The following is a 14,729-nucleotide window of genomic DNA, read 5'->3' on the forward strand; positions in this document are numbered from 1 at the left end:
ATTGTACGTTGCATAGTAGTTTATCTATAAGATGCGGAGGATGAACTCCTACTTCAATATACAAAACTAGAACGTAACTAATAATATTAAACGGAAGAACCCGAAGAAATAGATTGACGGACTTTCACTACAAGTTGCAATACAATTTCTGACCCGCCAAAGATATTATATTCTGAATAATACTGTACGTATGTGACCTTTAAATAAAACCATAGCTTGCATGAATGAAAAATCTACAGAAAGAGGAAAGTAACCGGTTCCTGCTGATCTTGAAATAGAGAGGCTTTCTTTCAATCACGTGACAAGGGTCCATCCAATCAGCAGCAATCTTTACGACCCGGAACTGATGCCTCCACCAGAAAAGGAATAATAAAAATTGTGATCATAGACATAATAAATACTATTTATTATGTCTATGATTGTGATAACTGGGGTTAAATAAAATGCTGAGCATGTCATATTACACTGTATAATATATGAGGTGGAAAGACGGGGGTTTCAAGATAGGGTTCAGGAGGCAGGGCGGGAGTGGAGTCTGATGGGGATACTGGGAACAGAAGGAGAGGGAGGGGGGATAAGGACAACCAGGAAAGCATTATTTAAATTCCATAATGATACAGAGTTAATTAATGAGCAGAATTTGAGTACACTTAAAATGACATGATGTTACACACTCTTGTACAGTAGGTGGCGGTATGCACCTAAAAGTTGTTTGCAATCCGCCATTAACTAAGAGAAGAAGAAGATGCCTCCACCAGTTGTTCTTTTTCTTTCTGTTGTGTTTAATTATATTCCACGGTGTTCTTGTTGTCTTTGATACTGTGGTAAATATAAGCAGCAAACCTTTGCATAAATAGGTGTAGTTTTCCCGTCTGCTGGAAAAGAGCTCGAATATGTGTGTGAGCTTCACAGCGATACGAAGACAAAGCAGAAAAAGAGAGCAAGTATGATTATTTGATCCGTGATAAAAGCGAACAGACTGACCGTAAAGCAGCCTGTCTAATATACAAATATTAGCGTGAAGTACTGAAGGAGTATTGTTGTTTTTCTAGCAGTAATAATGCCGGAAACCTATGGTGTATTAAAAATGTATGCGGTTAATTTTTATTGATATTTGAAAGCTTCGGCTAAATATGTAAGTTATATTAGCTTTTATTAGAGTTATTCTAATACCCATTCTAAATCTGACAATAAATATATGGATTTGAAAGATGCGCTCATGAATTTTACTTTCCAGGATGCTATATTAGCCTTAAAATCCAAGCAAACTCTGACCTGCCTTTTGTTATCACTCAGCTAGCTTAGCCATTCACAACAACAACAACATAAACCTGCTGATTAGGAACGTTATCTATCCATATTTCATGTCTAAACCAATGCACGGTGTCATCAACACTGATCTAGCGGTTAATAGTATATAATATTATATGTAATAACAATATAATCTTTAAGAGCAGGCGGTTTCAACAGGACCCCCACCCAGATTCTCAGCCAGGGACCCTCAGTAGAGATAAATATATGGGTGTGTGTGTGTGTGTGTGTGTGTGTGTCGAGAGTGAGAGAGCGTTTCTAAAAGATAATTTTCGAGATGAAATGTTAGCTTTCTCGTTTTGCAGCAATCCTTTCATTACTCTGGCTTATCAGTTGCAGATATGACTGTAACTATAACTTTTATTTTCAGTTCTAAGTTTCATTTTTCTTTTTACAGCAACTAGTGTGGCAGGGACTGTGCTTATGATGAACATGGATACTTCTAATACAGATATGAATAGGTAAGTTATTTTATTTATTTTTTTCTTTTATGGGTTAAAAAAACTTAAGCTCTTTTTTTTTTTTTTTAAATCATATCAGCCATGGGGATGACGATGACATGTCTGGATGTGATCTTCACGAGACCTTTGAAGTCAAGAAAAGCAGTCCGGCAGTCATGAAAGATAATGATAATCTTTGTGAATCAACAAGAAAACATAAGGAGCAGAATGATGATCCAGTGGACCAGACGCTGCCCTGTTTGCCGAACTGTGACAAGGACACAAAGGGCATCACTTATAGAAAAACTCCTGATATTAATGATGCAAACATTCAAACGGAGGCAAGCAATGGAGAAAAGGCATTTGAATCAAATTCACCAGATTCCAAGCTAGGCAAGATGACTTGCATGTCTACAGAGATGTCAGGGACAAACCTCAATTTGTCTGGAAATACAAATGACACATCAAGCATAGATGTGGATATGAGACCAGCGAGTCCAGCATGCGAAGAGTCTCTGTCCAGCAACTCTTCTGTCTGCCCCGACTTGCAAGAGCCCCATTCGAGTGTTGGCCCAATGGTGGAGCCCAAACCCCCAATCCCCAGTTCAGAAGCTGTAGACAACATCACAGACGAACCTGAAGTGACACCCATGGAAACAGATGACACAGAGGGGCAAAACACTGGTGCTGATACTTTTGTTGCTGAAAATGTTGTTCAGAATGAACCTGATAGTAACCAGACACAGGCGTCTTCTTCAGAAAGGTATTGTTGTATTTGGAAATATTGCTGTAGAAAATGGTTTTACCACACTATCAAACACTACTCAGATGCACTGATATTAAAAGTTGGGCTATTACTGATAATTATTTATAAAACGGGCCGACTGAAATTCCATACTATTTTGTTGAAATAGATAATTAAAAACACTAAAAATGAAAATCAGTTGTTTTAATTGATACAAGTGAATTTAGACGTCACGACAATATGAAAAATGGATATTAGTTTTGAGATTTGCTAAAGATAAGTCACTTATGCTCACCAATGTTGCATTTGATTTAAATAAAAAATACAGTTAAAACAGTAATATTGTTAAATATAATTTTTTTATTTTAATAGATTTTAAAATGTAATTTATTCCTGTAATTATACTTTTCAGTAGCCATTAGTCCAGTATTTAGTGTCACATGATCCTTCAGAAATTATTCTAGTATGCTGACTTACTGCTCAAAAAAAAAGTGGGGGGAGGGGTGGAGGATAATAATAATAATGCAATAATATTATATAATTATGCAATGGATTATAATAATGCAAATAACATAATTTGTTCCGTCTCTCCAGTGAGCAAGTGGCAGCTGAGCAGAAAGAACAGGAATGGCTCGGGATCAAAATAGAGGAGCTTAGAAGAATGCCTCAGTGTGGACAGTCCCTGCCACACCTCAGGGCAACAGACAATCACAAAGTACTCATCAGGGTAAGCCACGCTCTCCACAGCACTCCGCAGCGACATTCTCGGTCAGCGCCTAAGGGCTTCCTGTCAGTTTGAGTCTAATGCTGCTGTGGATGTCCAAGCAGCTCTACGCTTTGCCTGCACAACATAGAACTCAATGTTTTGATGTTTCATTGAAAGTATTTGAACTAAAGTGGATGGATAGTACTTAAATTGTCCCTGCAGAAAATAGTTTTTACTTCATATTTTACATCACAAGCATTTGAGTCTGTAGCAGGCTTTATTTTTTAAATTGATTGTTTTCAGGCAACCAATAAAGAAAAAAAAAAAAAAACATTGTTATCCTTTAAAATTTCAGAATGACATACTGACCTGATAACATAATGTTTGTATTGATTCAAAAGTAAAATGAATTGGTAAATACCTAGAGTCTCTCCCTGCTCTGGTTTATAGACAGACCTGCTCAAAGAAGGTCAAGTCCCTCATCCATATCCGAGCAAATACAGAGATTCCTGGGATGATATGACTGTAAAGATGCCTTGTTCAGAAAAGAACCAGTTTCCTGTGGAGAATGAGGTAATGTCATCTTATAGGTTAATCGGTGCCATGTAGAATAGTCTCACAAAAAAAATTCATTGCCGTTTAAATTATACAGACTTTGCAATATTTACGAGAGTGGACTGAATAGCTGAGACTATTTATTAGGCTCAATATGAAGTGGTTGTTTGACATAATTACATCAAACAGCACCGTTCAAAACTGTTGTGTTGAATATTGTGAAATATTGTTAGAATTTAAAATAACTTTGTTATAAAATTTAATTGATTCCTGTTATGGCAAAGCAGAATTTTCCACAGCCATTATTCGAATCTTCAAATTATGTGTGTATGGTGTTTTTTTTTCAGGATGTAAGTGTAGTGCAAAGTCGATGGGAGTTGATTCGTACAGCTTTGGAAGGAGAATGCAAAAGTTCACTTGATATTAAGGTAAGTTTTGGTTTTGAGGACTTCATGTAAGGTGGCCGAGAGAGCTCAACACGCTGCAAATGAAAAAACATGCAAACAGAAAAAACACAAATAAATTAAGAAAACATCTCCATCAGTTTGACAACACGTTCTGTAAATACTTTTAACACAACCAAATACAGAAACGCGCTGCAAATAGAGAAATGCACTGCAAATACAAAAATGCACTGTAAATAAAAAAATGCACTGTAAATACGCACAGACCACAATGGAATTTTTAAAGGAACCGCAACAAATGACCAAGTGACATGTTTATCCATGTCTGCTCTGAAAGGTGAGATTTTTGTGTATTTTTTATTTTTTTTACATCCTGATCATGTGATTCCTTAGCTTTTTTGGATATTATTAGGCTAAATAAGCTGATTAAATACACAATTACTGTAACTGTGAAACATTATGTAAGCTGGCTAGATAATTTTCACAACTCCCCTACAAAAATTAACCATGGTTTTACTTTAAAAAAACAAAAACAAAAAAAAAACATGGTTACTATTGTTAAACCATGGTAACTACAAATTAACCATGGTTTTGCTACACTAACCATAGTTTAACCATTGTATTTGTACAACTGTGGTTATACAAATGGTAATCAATATGCCAAAAAAAGGTTACTAGACTTTTACTATAATGAAACCATGGTTAATTTTCGTAAGGGTTATTGGGGTCCCCTTGAAACATTTTCATTGTGGTCTTTGCTATTTGCAGTGCGTTTCTGTATTTGGTTGTGTTTTTCTATTTGCATGTCTTAAGTTGCAGCGCGTTGAGCTCTCTCGGTCACTGTGTTTATGAAATGAACTGTTGAATGTCAACATGTGTAAGTATAATGTCTAAACATAAGAGTTGTGCTAAATGAGTATGAGATGAATCCCACCAGAGGGTGGCAGAATTGCTCCAAGATGTGAGGCATTTTCTTTGCATGGTTTTAGTTATTTAGTTAACAATTGTTAATTGTTAATATTTAAAAAAGAAAACAAAATGTTTTTAACCTTCAAAATCTTACAGGATGCAATATTGAGTTACAACATAGTACATGCTAAAAGATGGGACTTCACAGCTTTGAACTATCTCTGCACTGAGGTAAGAAATTTAAAAAAAAAGTTTTCAGTAAAAATGACACAGATTGCATGTTTTCTTTTGTGTAAAATAGAGATGACCAAAGATAGCTTGCTGTCCAATTGTCCATTGGATTTGAGTCGATATCATGTGTTAATGTACAAAGCATTTAACTTTCCCCATCTGGATGTAGTTCAAAGCACTCAAAATAATGTGCACGCAGATGGTTGATTTGCATTTGATAGTGTCATTAGTGGAAATGAAATCAGAAAGTAATAAATTAAGTCTACAACTTACACAAAGCACTAAAGAGTTTAAACAAACTGTACATACACAAATAATGAGTAATTCAGCATTACATTATGCTTGCACAGTAAAACCGAATTTAGCGAAAAATTCAGAAACCAGTTTAATTGGATTCTTTGCCAATGCTAGAATAAACCATTTTACTTAAGACAATGTTAAGTGGCCCCAGTTGGTTACATTTCACTTTATGATGCATTTTTGACAATCTATATCTTTTGCTACACTAACCATAGTTTAACCATTGTATTTGTACAACTGTGGTTATACAAATGGTAATCAATATGCCAAAAAAAGGTTACTAGACTTTTACTATAATGAAACCATGGTTAATTTTCGTAAGGGTTATTGGGGTCCCCTTGAAACATTTTCATTGTGGTCTTTGCTATTTGCAGTGCGTTTCTGTATTTGGTTGTGTTTTTCTATTTGCATGTCTTAAGTTGCAGCGCGTTGAGCTCTCTCGGTCACTGTGTTTATGAAATGAACTGTTGAATGTCAACATGTGTAAGTATAATGTCTAAACATAAGAGTTGTGCTAAATGAGTATGAGATGAATCCCACCAGAGGGTGGCAGAATTGCTCCAAGATGTGAGGCATTTTCTTTGCATGGTTTTAGTTATTTAGTTAACAATTGTTAATTGTTAATATTTAAAAAAGAAAACAAAATGTTTTTAACCTTCAAAATCTTACAGGATGCAATATTGAGTTACAACATAGTACATGCTAAAAGATGGGACTTCACAGCTTTGAACTATCTCTGCACTGAGGTAAGAAATTTAAAAAAAAAGTTTTCAGTAAAAATGACACAGATTGCATGTTTTCTTTTGTGTAAAATAGAGATGACCAAAGATAGCTTGCTGTCCAATTGTCCATTGGATTTGAGTCGATATCATGTGTTAATGTACAAAGCATTTAACTTTCCCCATCTGGATGTAGTTCAAAGCACTCAAAATAATGTGCACGCAGATGGTTGATTTGCATTTGATAGTGTCATTAGTGGAAATGAAATCAGAAAGTAATAAATTAAGTCTACAACTTACACAAAGCACTAAAGAGTTTAAACAAACTGTACATACACAAATAATGAGTAATTCAGCATTACATTATGCTTGCACAGTAAAACCGAATTTAGCGAAAAATTCAGAAACCAGTTTAATTGGATTCTTTGCCAATGCTAGAATAAACCATTTTACTTAAGACAATGTTAAGTGGCCCCAGTTGGTTACATTTCACTTTATGATGCATTTTTGACAATCTATATCATAACCGCAGCTGCCATAAAATGAAAGCTCTAATGTTGTGGCGTTAATGAAGTGAGCATCCTAAAGTCTGATTTCTTGTGGTGTGTCACAGTTGGGACCAGAAGGCCCCATGATACTAAAAATGTTCCATCATTGTTTAGTCTGACTGGTTTGAATTTACTGGCACACTAAAGGCATTACGTTCTTCAGTCAGAGAGAAGAAGCAGGTTAGCCTCCTAGTGGATACGCACCAAGCAGTCCACGTCTGCCCCTTCTGCTACCTCATCCCCGGGGATCTCTTTGCATCCAGCAGTAGTCAATTAAGACAGAGGTGGGCAGACAGCATAACGAGCAGCAGCTGGCAGAGGAAGGCCAGGGAGATGAGGGTCCTGTTTACTGCAAATAAACATACTCAACAGATGGGCCATGGTCTTGATGATGGCTCTGATAGGGATATGACTTAAGAACGCTTGAGGTTGAGTGCTCCTATTCTGTGCTATTGAGTGCTCCTATATAACAGTTCACATTTACTGGAAGCTACTGTTTGAATGTGACTTCTGTGTGAGCTGTGGTTCATACATTCCTACACTACTGACAATAGATAATGGCCTAAATTTTGCTAATATCACCGCACCTCAATTTCTGTTACTGGTGATTACTGGCCCAATTTGACCACTGGGTGCAACTGTATTAGGTGGAGAATAAATTGTCAGACAGTGGCCTGATAATACCTGTTACCCACCAGGCATCGGTTTCATTATGCTATATCATTGTTACGTGACTCATAAGTGAGGATGCTTTTGAGGCATAGGATTATGTGGATCTTCGTCATTTAGCCAACACTTTCTTATCCAAAGTGACAATACATTTCATACTTGTACAGTCACTGGTTTGGCAATGGTACTAATTCTCCCTTTACAGAGAACACATACACTGCGTCCGAAATCGCCTACTTCCCTACTATATATTGTATGCGAAAAACAGAATGCGAGGCGAGTAGTATGTCCGAATTCATAGTATTTGAAAAACAGTAGCAGTACCCAGATGACCTAATTCTTCCGCTTGAATTCTGAAGTGCGCATTCTATGGACACTTTACTATCCTATGAGGCCAAGGAAGAGGATTTATGAATGGCAGTGAAGTATATAATATACTATATAAAACATACTTTTTAACAGTTGCGGAGTAAATTGAAATTCAAATGTAGTACCTACTCAGACAGTATGCAATTTTGGATGCACTGATAGTCATTGGGTTACAAGAAAATCTTTAACCGCCTTTAGTTCTGTGTGTGCAGTCTTTCTCCAGGGTTCAGTAAATGGCAGACTTTGAACTACGTTGTATCTTAGATTAATAGTCAAACGTCATTTCTGTATTACAGTGCTATTCTTATAGCTATGGCTTCAGCCCAGGCATCAGAACGTCCCCTCCATGCTTAAGATTTTTTGATAGAATAATCTCAGACCTGTGTAAACCAATAGTGGTCTGTGACTTTTTATAGCTGTATCAAATTTAATTAACCACAGCCATTAAATCTATGAGGGAGCCAATCAAAGCCATTAGCAAAGTGCACCGTGTTCTAATGAAGCATGCTTGAGTGGACCAGCTCCTTAAACTGTCCACTTAAGAGCTTGAGCTGTGCCTCTGCTCTTTGGCTCAGGCAGATGCATCTTCACGTTCCTCAGTGTTTTTCCATCTATCTGTTTTTGCCATAATTATTTTATTACTGTACTCTTTTGGTGATCATGCATCAAACCTAAGGCCCGACCTCACTGATGAGATGCTGTCGTGTTTAAGAACATAATCTTGTTATCTTTATGTTTTCATTTAAATGTAGTTTCCATGTTAATTAATGTAGTGTTATTCTCATTCTTTCCGCTGTAATTAAGCATGCCAAATGTTTTTTTGAATCTGTACCAGTGCCATTTTTCTAAAATATTATGGTACTATGTAGACTTTTGTGATATAGTGCCATTATGTGCATAAATATTTAAATGCTTTTAAGACAGCTGTCTTATTTCCCTGTATCATCAACAGAGGGCACTGTTATGTCAGCCTGGAGAGTTGGCAATTGATTTTCAATTTAAGAGATTAAATGAAACATCACTGAACAGCGGTCAGTTAATAACTGTAAGTAACTGAATCGTGCATGTCAAATGTGTGCTTGCGCTATGAATGTCAGTCAAAATGTTTTTTATAGCAGAATATAGGGCAAAAAGACCACATCAAAAAATAAAGCCATCTTTACGCAATGCAGCATACAGGCCATAGTGAAAATGTGGCAGCTCTCACTCTCTGCGTTGGTTCTGTGTGAATGAAATGAAGCATCAGTGCAGGCTTAAGGCTTATTCACACCAAGAACGATAACTATAAAGATAACTGTAATGATAACTATATTTGTGTCCACACTATCGCACGATAACGTTCTGTTTATTAGAAGCTCGCACTGCAGTTTTCTGTGGATTTAAATGCTCGAGCTTCTAAAGCAGGATGGATTCTGATTGGCTGTCAATGTCTTTGTCGTTCATCAGCTGAAAAAAATAATCTTTTAAAGTGATTCTAACAATATCGTTCCTCTATTCCGTTAACTTTATAGTTGTGCTGTGAACTCTTAAATTTAGAACGATTTCTAAAAGTATCGTTATAGTTATTATCCTTGGTGTGAACAGGCCTTTAACCTTTGTCATTTTATATTATAGGTTAAAAATGTAGAATGTTTACATGTTTTCAGAAGTTATGCATTAGTTAGATACAATATTGCTGTTTGTGAGTGCTAGACTAAAACTTCACAAGCCTGGCATGATGGCATCATTATGTTTGTTTAGGGTAACTGTCTGTGTGACTCACAGGGTGACAAATGCTACTATCTGAAAGCTGTTTCCTCTGGGAAGTAAAGTGGTCTTATTCGTGTGGGCTGAATTATCTGTCCATCTAGGCAGATTTCAGGAGGATGTTTGTGTTATTGGAGACTTGTGTAATGATGAGTATGATTATTTAAAGGGGTCATATGATGCGATTTAAATTTTTCCTTTCTCTTTGGAGTGTTACAAGCTCTTGGTGCATAAAGAAGATCTGTAAAGTTGCAAAGACTAAAGTCTCAAATCCCACGCGATATTCTTTATAAAAGTTAAGAGTCAACCATGCCTACCTAAAACGGCATGTTCTTTTTAGCAGCATCATATGACCCCTTTAAATCTATTGGTTATGATTTAAACATATTGATAATGAAACCCCAACAAGAAGAGCATTGCAACAGTTTTTGTCAGCTTTTAAATAACATTTAAAGACAAGAATGGACATAGTTTAGCAATTTGTTGTGAAACAAAGATGTTTTAAGTATATTCTGCACGAGTTTCAAATATTACTCCAATTTTTTCTCAGTTTGATTCAGTCACAAGAATAACAGAATAATTCGCAATATAGTTGTCATCTGAATAGATCACATGCATTCTGTAGCTACATTTATACCCAAGTGTTATTCTGTATTTCCCCGTGCTGTAACGCTATATCGTCCATATATCGTCAGATGTGCAAATAGAATGGCTCTCTGGTGTCTTAAAATTGTGTCTGTTACCGCGGGACTCCAATAATTGTCACAAAGCTGGGCGGCTGCTTAGATTTTGATTGACAACAGAGGTGTAATGGCTATGGAAAGAAGCAAAATACAAATTAGGACCCGTCTTGTCATAAATTGTAGTTGAGCCTCAGCCCTACCCTGAAATGAAAGTGTCAGAGCAGTGGGCTCTGATAAATTCACACTGCTGGCTCAGTGCACAGAACTCCACTTCAAGCAACTAGCCCTCCATAAACGCCTTCGCCTACACAATCTTATTTCAGTGTCTCAGAATAGCGGGATTCCCTGCAGCCAACACAGTGTTTGTGTAAGCATACTGACATGCAATGAATGGAACTGGTTGATTTTGCAAGTGAGGAATACTTTTTGGTTTAGGACATTAACTGCCCATTTAATTTAATTCATTTAATTTTTTTTTTTTGGACACGGGGATTACATTTATTTTTGTGTTCTGCAGAATTAAAAACCGGTTTGGAGCAACATGAGGGTGTGTAAATGAAAATTTAAATTTTTGATGGTGAACTATCCCTTTAAAGCCAACGCTGTGTAAAATACTAAGCATAATATGTCATGTACACATAATTTAGCATCACCAAGAAAAATCTGATATTTATTTTCCTTTCATATACTCACAAATCAAAAAATAAGAAAATAATGACTTCATCCGGCCTTTGAATTTTTATTGGTTGGATTGGATAGAGATTGTAGTATGTTATCTAACAGGTTCTGGTTGGGCAGGATGAGGGGGAATGAAGGAGGCCATTTGATTTAGTGAGGTCTAACTCCTGCAACCTCAGCTCAGGCCCATCCGGCCTGTCAGCTCTCCTCACTCATTAGACCCAGAGGAGCACTTTACGATGTCAAGCAGGTCATTACTTGTGACAGCATTTAGTCAGGCCTCCTTTGCGGGTGTATAAATGCTCCTTGGTTAAATTGTCAGGCGAGGCTTGAAGAGTCCAGAAGAGCCCCGCACCGCCTCTCCTTCCTCAAACCATTTGCATCTGTTCCAGGAATCCCATTTAATCAGCAAAGCAAGCCCAGTAACCTTGATGAAATGGGCCCAAGACTGAGCGTGCAGCCAATATATTTGTAAATAAATGTGTTGTAAATCTGTGTGACGATAAAACAGTAGCGTTTTTATTTTTCCTGAAAGCATACGAGGTTGCTGAGCCAGCGTGTGCTGTTTTGACACCCTCAGCTTCAGATTGAATATCACAAAGCAGTGCTGTTTGCCTGAACCGAGATCTACGGTGACGTTGCTTAGCCGTATTTTAACCGAGATGAAAAGTTCACAGAGGGCTTTGTCTTTATTTCCAGCTCTGTGATGTCATTCACCAGTGGTATCTCCACTAATATCACAAAATTACGTTTCTGTAACCTCTTTGTGATAGATCAAGCTTTGTTACTGCCTTTTCGGATATGAGTGAGTTTTTTTCTTACTACACTGACAAACCGAATGGTTTTATTTATTAACTCCCTGAATCAAGCTGTTTGGATGCTCCAGGCAAGAGAGAGATAAAATGATTGCTGGGATTGCCCATAGGAACTCCACTAATTTACGTTTTTGTAACCTCTTTGTGATAGATCAAGCTTTGTTACTGCCTTTTCGGATATGAGTGAGTTTTTTTCTTACTACACTGACAAACCGAATGGTTTTATTTATTAACTCCCTGAATCAAGCTGTTTGGATGCTCCAGGCAAGAGAGAGATAAAATGATTGCTGGGATTGCCCATAGGAACTCCACTAATATGGTTAATATTGCACTCATGTGTTTATCCAGTGCGCTCTGAGCTTCTATGTGGTTTGCAAAAGTTGAAAGCAACCTGTTTTTGTTGCTGAAAGCCAGCAGCCCAGGATGCAAATAATTTTTGTTCACCTATTGATGTCATCCTGACAGCATATGACATCTTTTTTTTTTCCTGACACATGAATAATACTCTCTGTGACAAGTCGACAGCTGGGTTCAAGTGTCTTATTCAACAATATGGCTCCTTTTTCTGACAGTTGTTTTCCATTAAATGGTGTTTTAGGAAAAAAGCCCCAGGAGCAGAGAAACCCATGCTGAAAAAGCTTCATTATTTATTCTATTTTGTACCAGACAGTTGACATTTGTTTTTTCTTTCTTATTAGATTGAGGACATAACATGGTAATGTTGTCAATCTTTAATTGGTAATAGTCAACAGTATGATTCATTCTCTGAGCAGAGGTGTCACATCAGTGAAGGCATTCATAAGATTTTTTTTTTTTTTTGTCACAACAGTTTAATAAACAAATATACACTACTGTTCAAAAGTTTGGGGTCAGTAAGATGTGACCATGTTTTTTTTTAAAGAAATTAATACTTTTGTTCAACAAGGATACATTGATCAAAAGTGACAAGAAATACTTTTAAGTTGTTACAAATTATTTCTTTAAAATGGTTTCAACTGTTTTTAACATTGACAATATTTAGAAATGTTTCTTGAGCAAATCAACAAATTAGAATGATTTCTGAAGGATCATGTGAAATGGAGTAATGGCTGCTGAAAATTCAGCTTTGCCAACACAGAAATTAATTACCTCTTAAAATATATTAAAATACAAAACATTTATTTTAAATTGTAATAATATTTTGCAATATTACTGTTTAGATTAAATAAATGCAGCCTTAGTGTGCATACGAGACTTCTTTCAAAAACTTTAAACAATCCTACAGACCCTAAACCAGTTTAAATGGTTGTGTACATTTAAAGTGTGAACAGACCTGTTTCTTTATTTGTTTGTTAATTCAAATCCGCTATAGCTATCAAACACATTTAATCTCTCTCTTGCAGGGTATGGAAAATGATGAAGTGCAGCATCTTTTTAACGTCACATTGCCAAAGATGATGAAACTGGTTTTGAATACACCCAAGATTTGCACCCAGGTAAGGCTACACAAAATCATATGCTGTCCTTCACATTGGCTTGGACCAGTGGTTCTCAACCTTTTTTTCCACTGGGCCGCACTATGGTCCAAGTGCAAGTCTCACGGGCCGCACGCATATCATTTACACATTATGTCACCAATACAAACCAACCAGATTTATAATAGCCTATTATAGCCTAAATATTATGATATCTAATTGATTACATTCATTGAAATAAATAAATAATTCTACTCCCCATAAATAACACCCAATTTTGTGAACTTCGGCTCGAAAGGAGTAACAGCACAATGAAGTTGCGATTGTAAGTTGCAGTCTGTAAGACGTGCACGGAAGCGTGACTTGACGCGTGACATTGCAGAAAATGTTTGTTCACAAATGTAGCCTATGTTGATCCAAATATGGAAAGCACTTTCGAATTTAATAATCTGAGGTTCTCTCCAGAGATGTTTTGCCACATTTCTGCAATTAAGGAAGATCGCTGCATAGTATGGGTGTTTCCTTTTGCCTGAACTAGAGCTCTGCATTTCAGCCCGGGCCCAATGGGCCCCGACTTTTTTCGGGCTTGTTTTAGGCTTCTCCTTATTTTTGTATTTTAGACATCCATCAATTAGTGATGAAAATATTTTTTTTTGCCGCGCTGGTGGAAACAACACGAAACCGTGCTACCGTGACTGTGTTGGAGCCCGGTCTCATGAAAATGCGTATAAATAGTACGCCAAATAAAACGAAAACTCGTGGTATTGATACGCAAAAATGGACTTTGGCGTGCATATGATACGCATGTGTTTGGCGTGCATATAATACGCGGTTTTCGTGTGCATATGATACGAAATTTGTTGGCGTGCATATGATACGCAGTTTTCGCGTACATATGATACGCATCTACCCCACAACCCTAAACCTACCCATCGCGTAGCATATACACGCCAAAGTCCATTTTTGCGTATCAATACCACAAGTTTTTTATTTGGCGTACTATTTATACGCACTTTCATGAGATCGGATTGTCAAGAGCAGCTCGACGGTGTTTAGTGTCCAGCAGCAGCAGCATGTGTGCCGTCAGCGCAGCTGAAGAGATCTGCGTTCAAATGCACGCAATAGCCTTAAGCTTGCCGCAAAGCACCGGCAAAAGTAATTACCATGAAAGTGTCAGGGGGAAATAGTAAGGAGGTATTTGAATTATTTAATAATATACTAGTGTTTTCTGAGTCGGTGTCGCAAGGATGAAGTTGCCGATCCTGACTCGCCATCTCCTCAGACGCGCCTTTAGAGAGAAGTGCATCTTTACGGATTATGATTATAATGAAAGAGTTTTTGTTTTCGATTTGTCTTATTTCGTCAAGTAGTAATTTAAAGCTTTCTATAGATATATTTATCATGTCTGTGAGGCATGTATTCGCTGAGTTTCGGTTCATTTTTGTAA

At 36.9% G+C, this 14,729-nt stretch overlaps 1 protein-coding gene across 4 annotated transcripts in view; it reads left to right on the top strand.

Moving 5' to 3' along the window:
• Window positions 1–632: 632 nt before the first annotated feature.
• The window catches only part of parga (poly (ADP-ribose) glycohydrolase a), a 36,456-nt gene continuing 22,359 nt past the window's right edge, over window positions 633–14,729 (top strand). Inside the window, exons 1-8 of one of the 4 annotated variants that reach the window (XM_016522736.1) lie at window positions 633–944; window positions 1,709–1,772; window positions 1,852–2,514; window positions 3,091–3,223; window positions 3,653–3,775; window positions 4,105–4,185; window positions 5,227–5,301; window positions 13,211–13,303. In XM_016522736.1, the coding sequence (XP_016378222.1) occupies window positions 1,735–1,772; window positions 1,852–2,514; window positions 3,091–3,223; window positions 3,653–3,775; window positions 4,105–4,185; window positions 5,227–5,301; window positions 13,211–13,303 (1,206 nt within the window). In that variant the 5' untranslated portion in view covers window positions 633–944; window positions 1,709–1,734. The remainder of the gene's footprint in view (window positions 945–1,708; window positions 1,773–1,851; window positions 2,515–3,090; window positions 3,224–3,652; window positions 3,776–4,104; window positions 4,186–5,226; window positions 5,302–13,210; window positions 13,304–14,729) is intronic. The other 3 variants (XM_016522737.1, XM_016522738.1, XM_016522739.1) reach the window with 3 other exon arrangements.

The sequence above is a fragment of the Sinocyclocheilus rhinocerous genome, unplaced genomic scaffold, assembly GCF_001515625.1.
Source record: "Sinocyclocheilus rhinocerous isolate Xijiao unplaced genomic scaffold, SAMN03320098_v1.1 scaffold869, whole genome shotgun sequence".
Lineage (NCBI taxonomy): Eukaryota > Metazoa > Chordata > Actinopteri > Cypriniformes > Cyprinidae > Sinocyclocheilus > Sinocyclocheilus rhinocerous.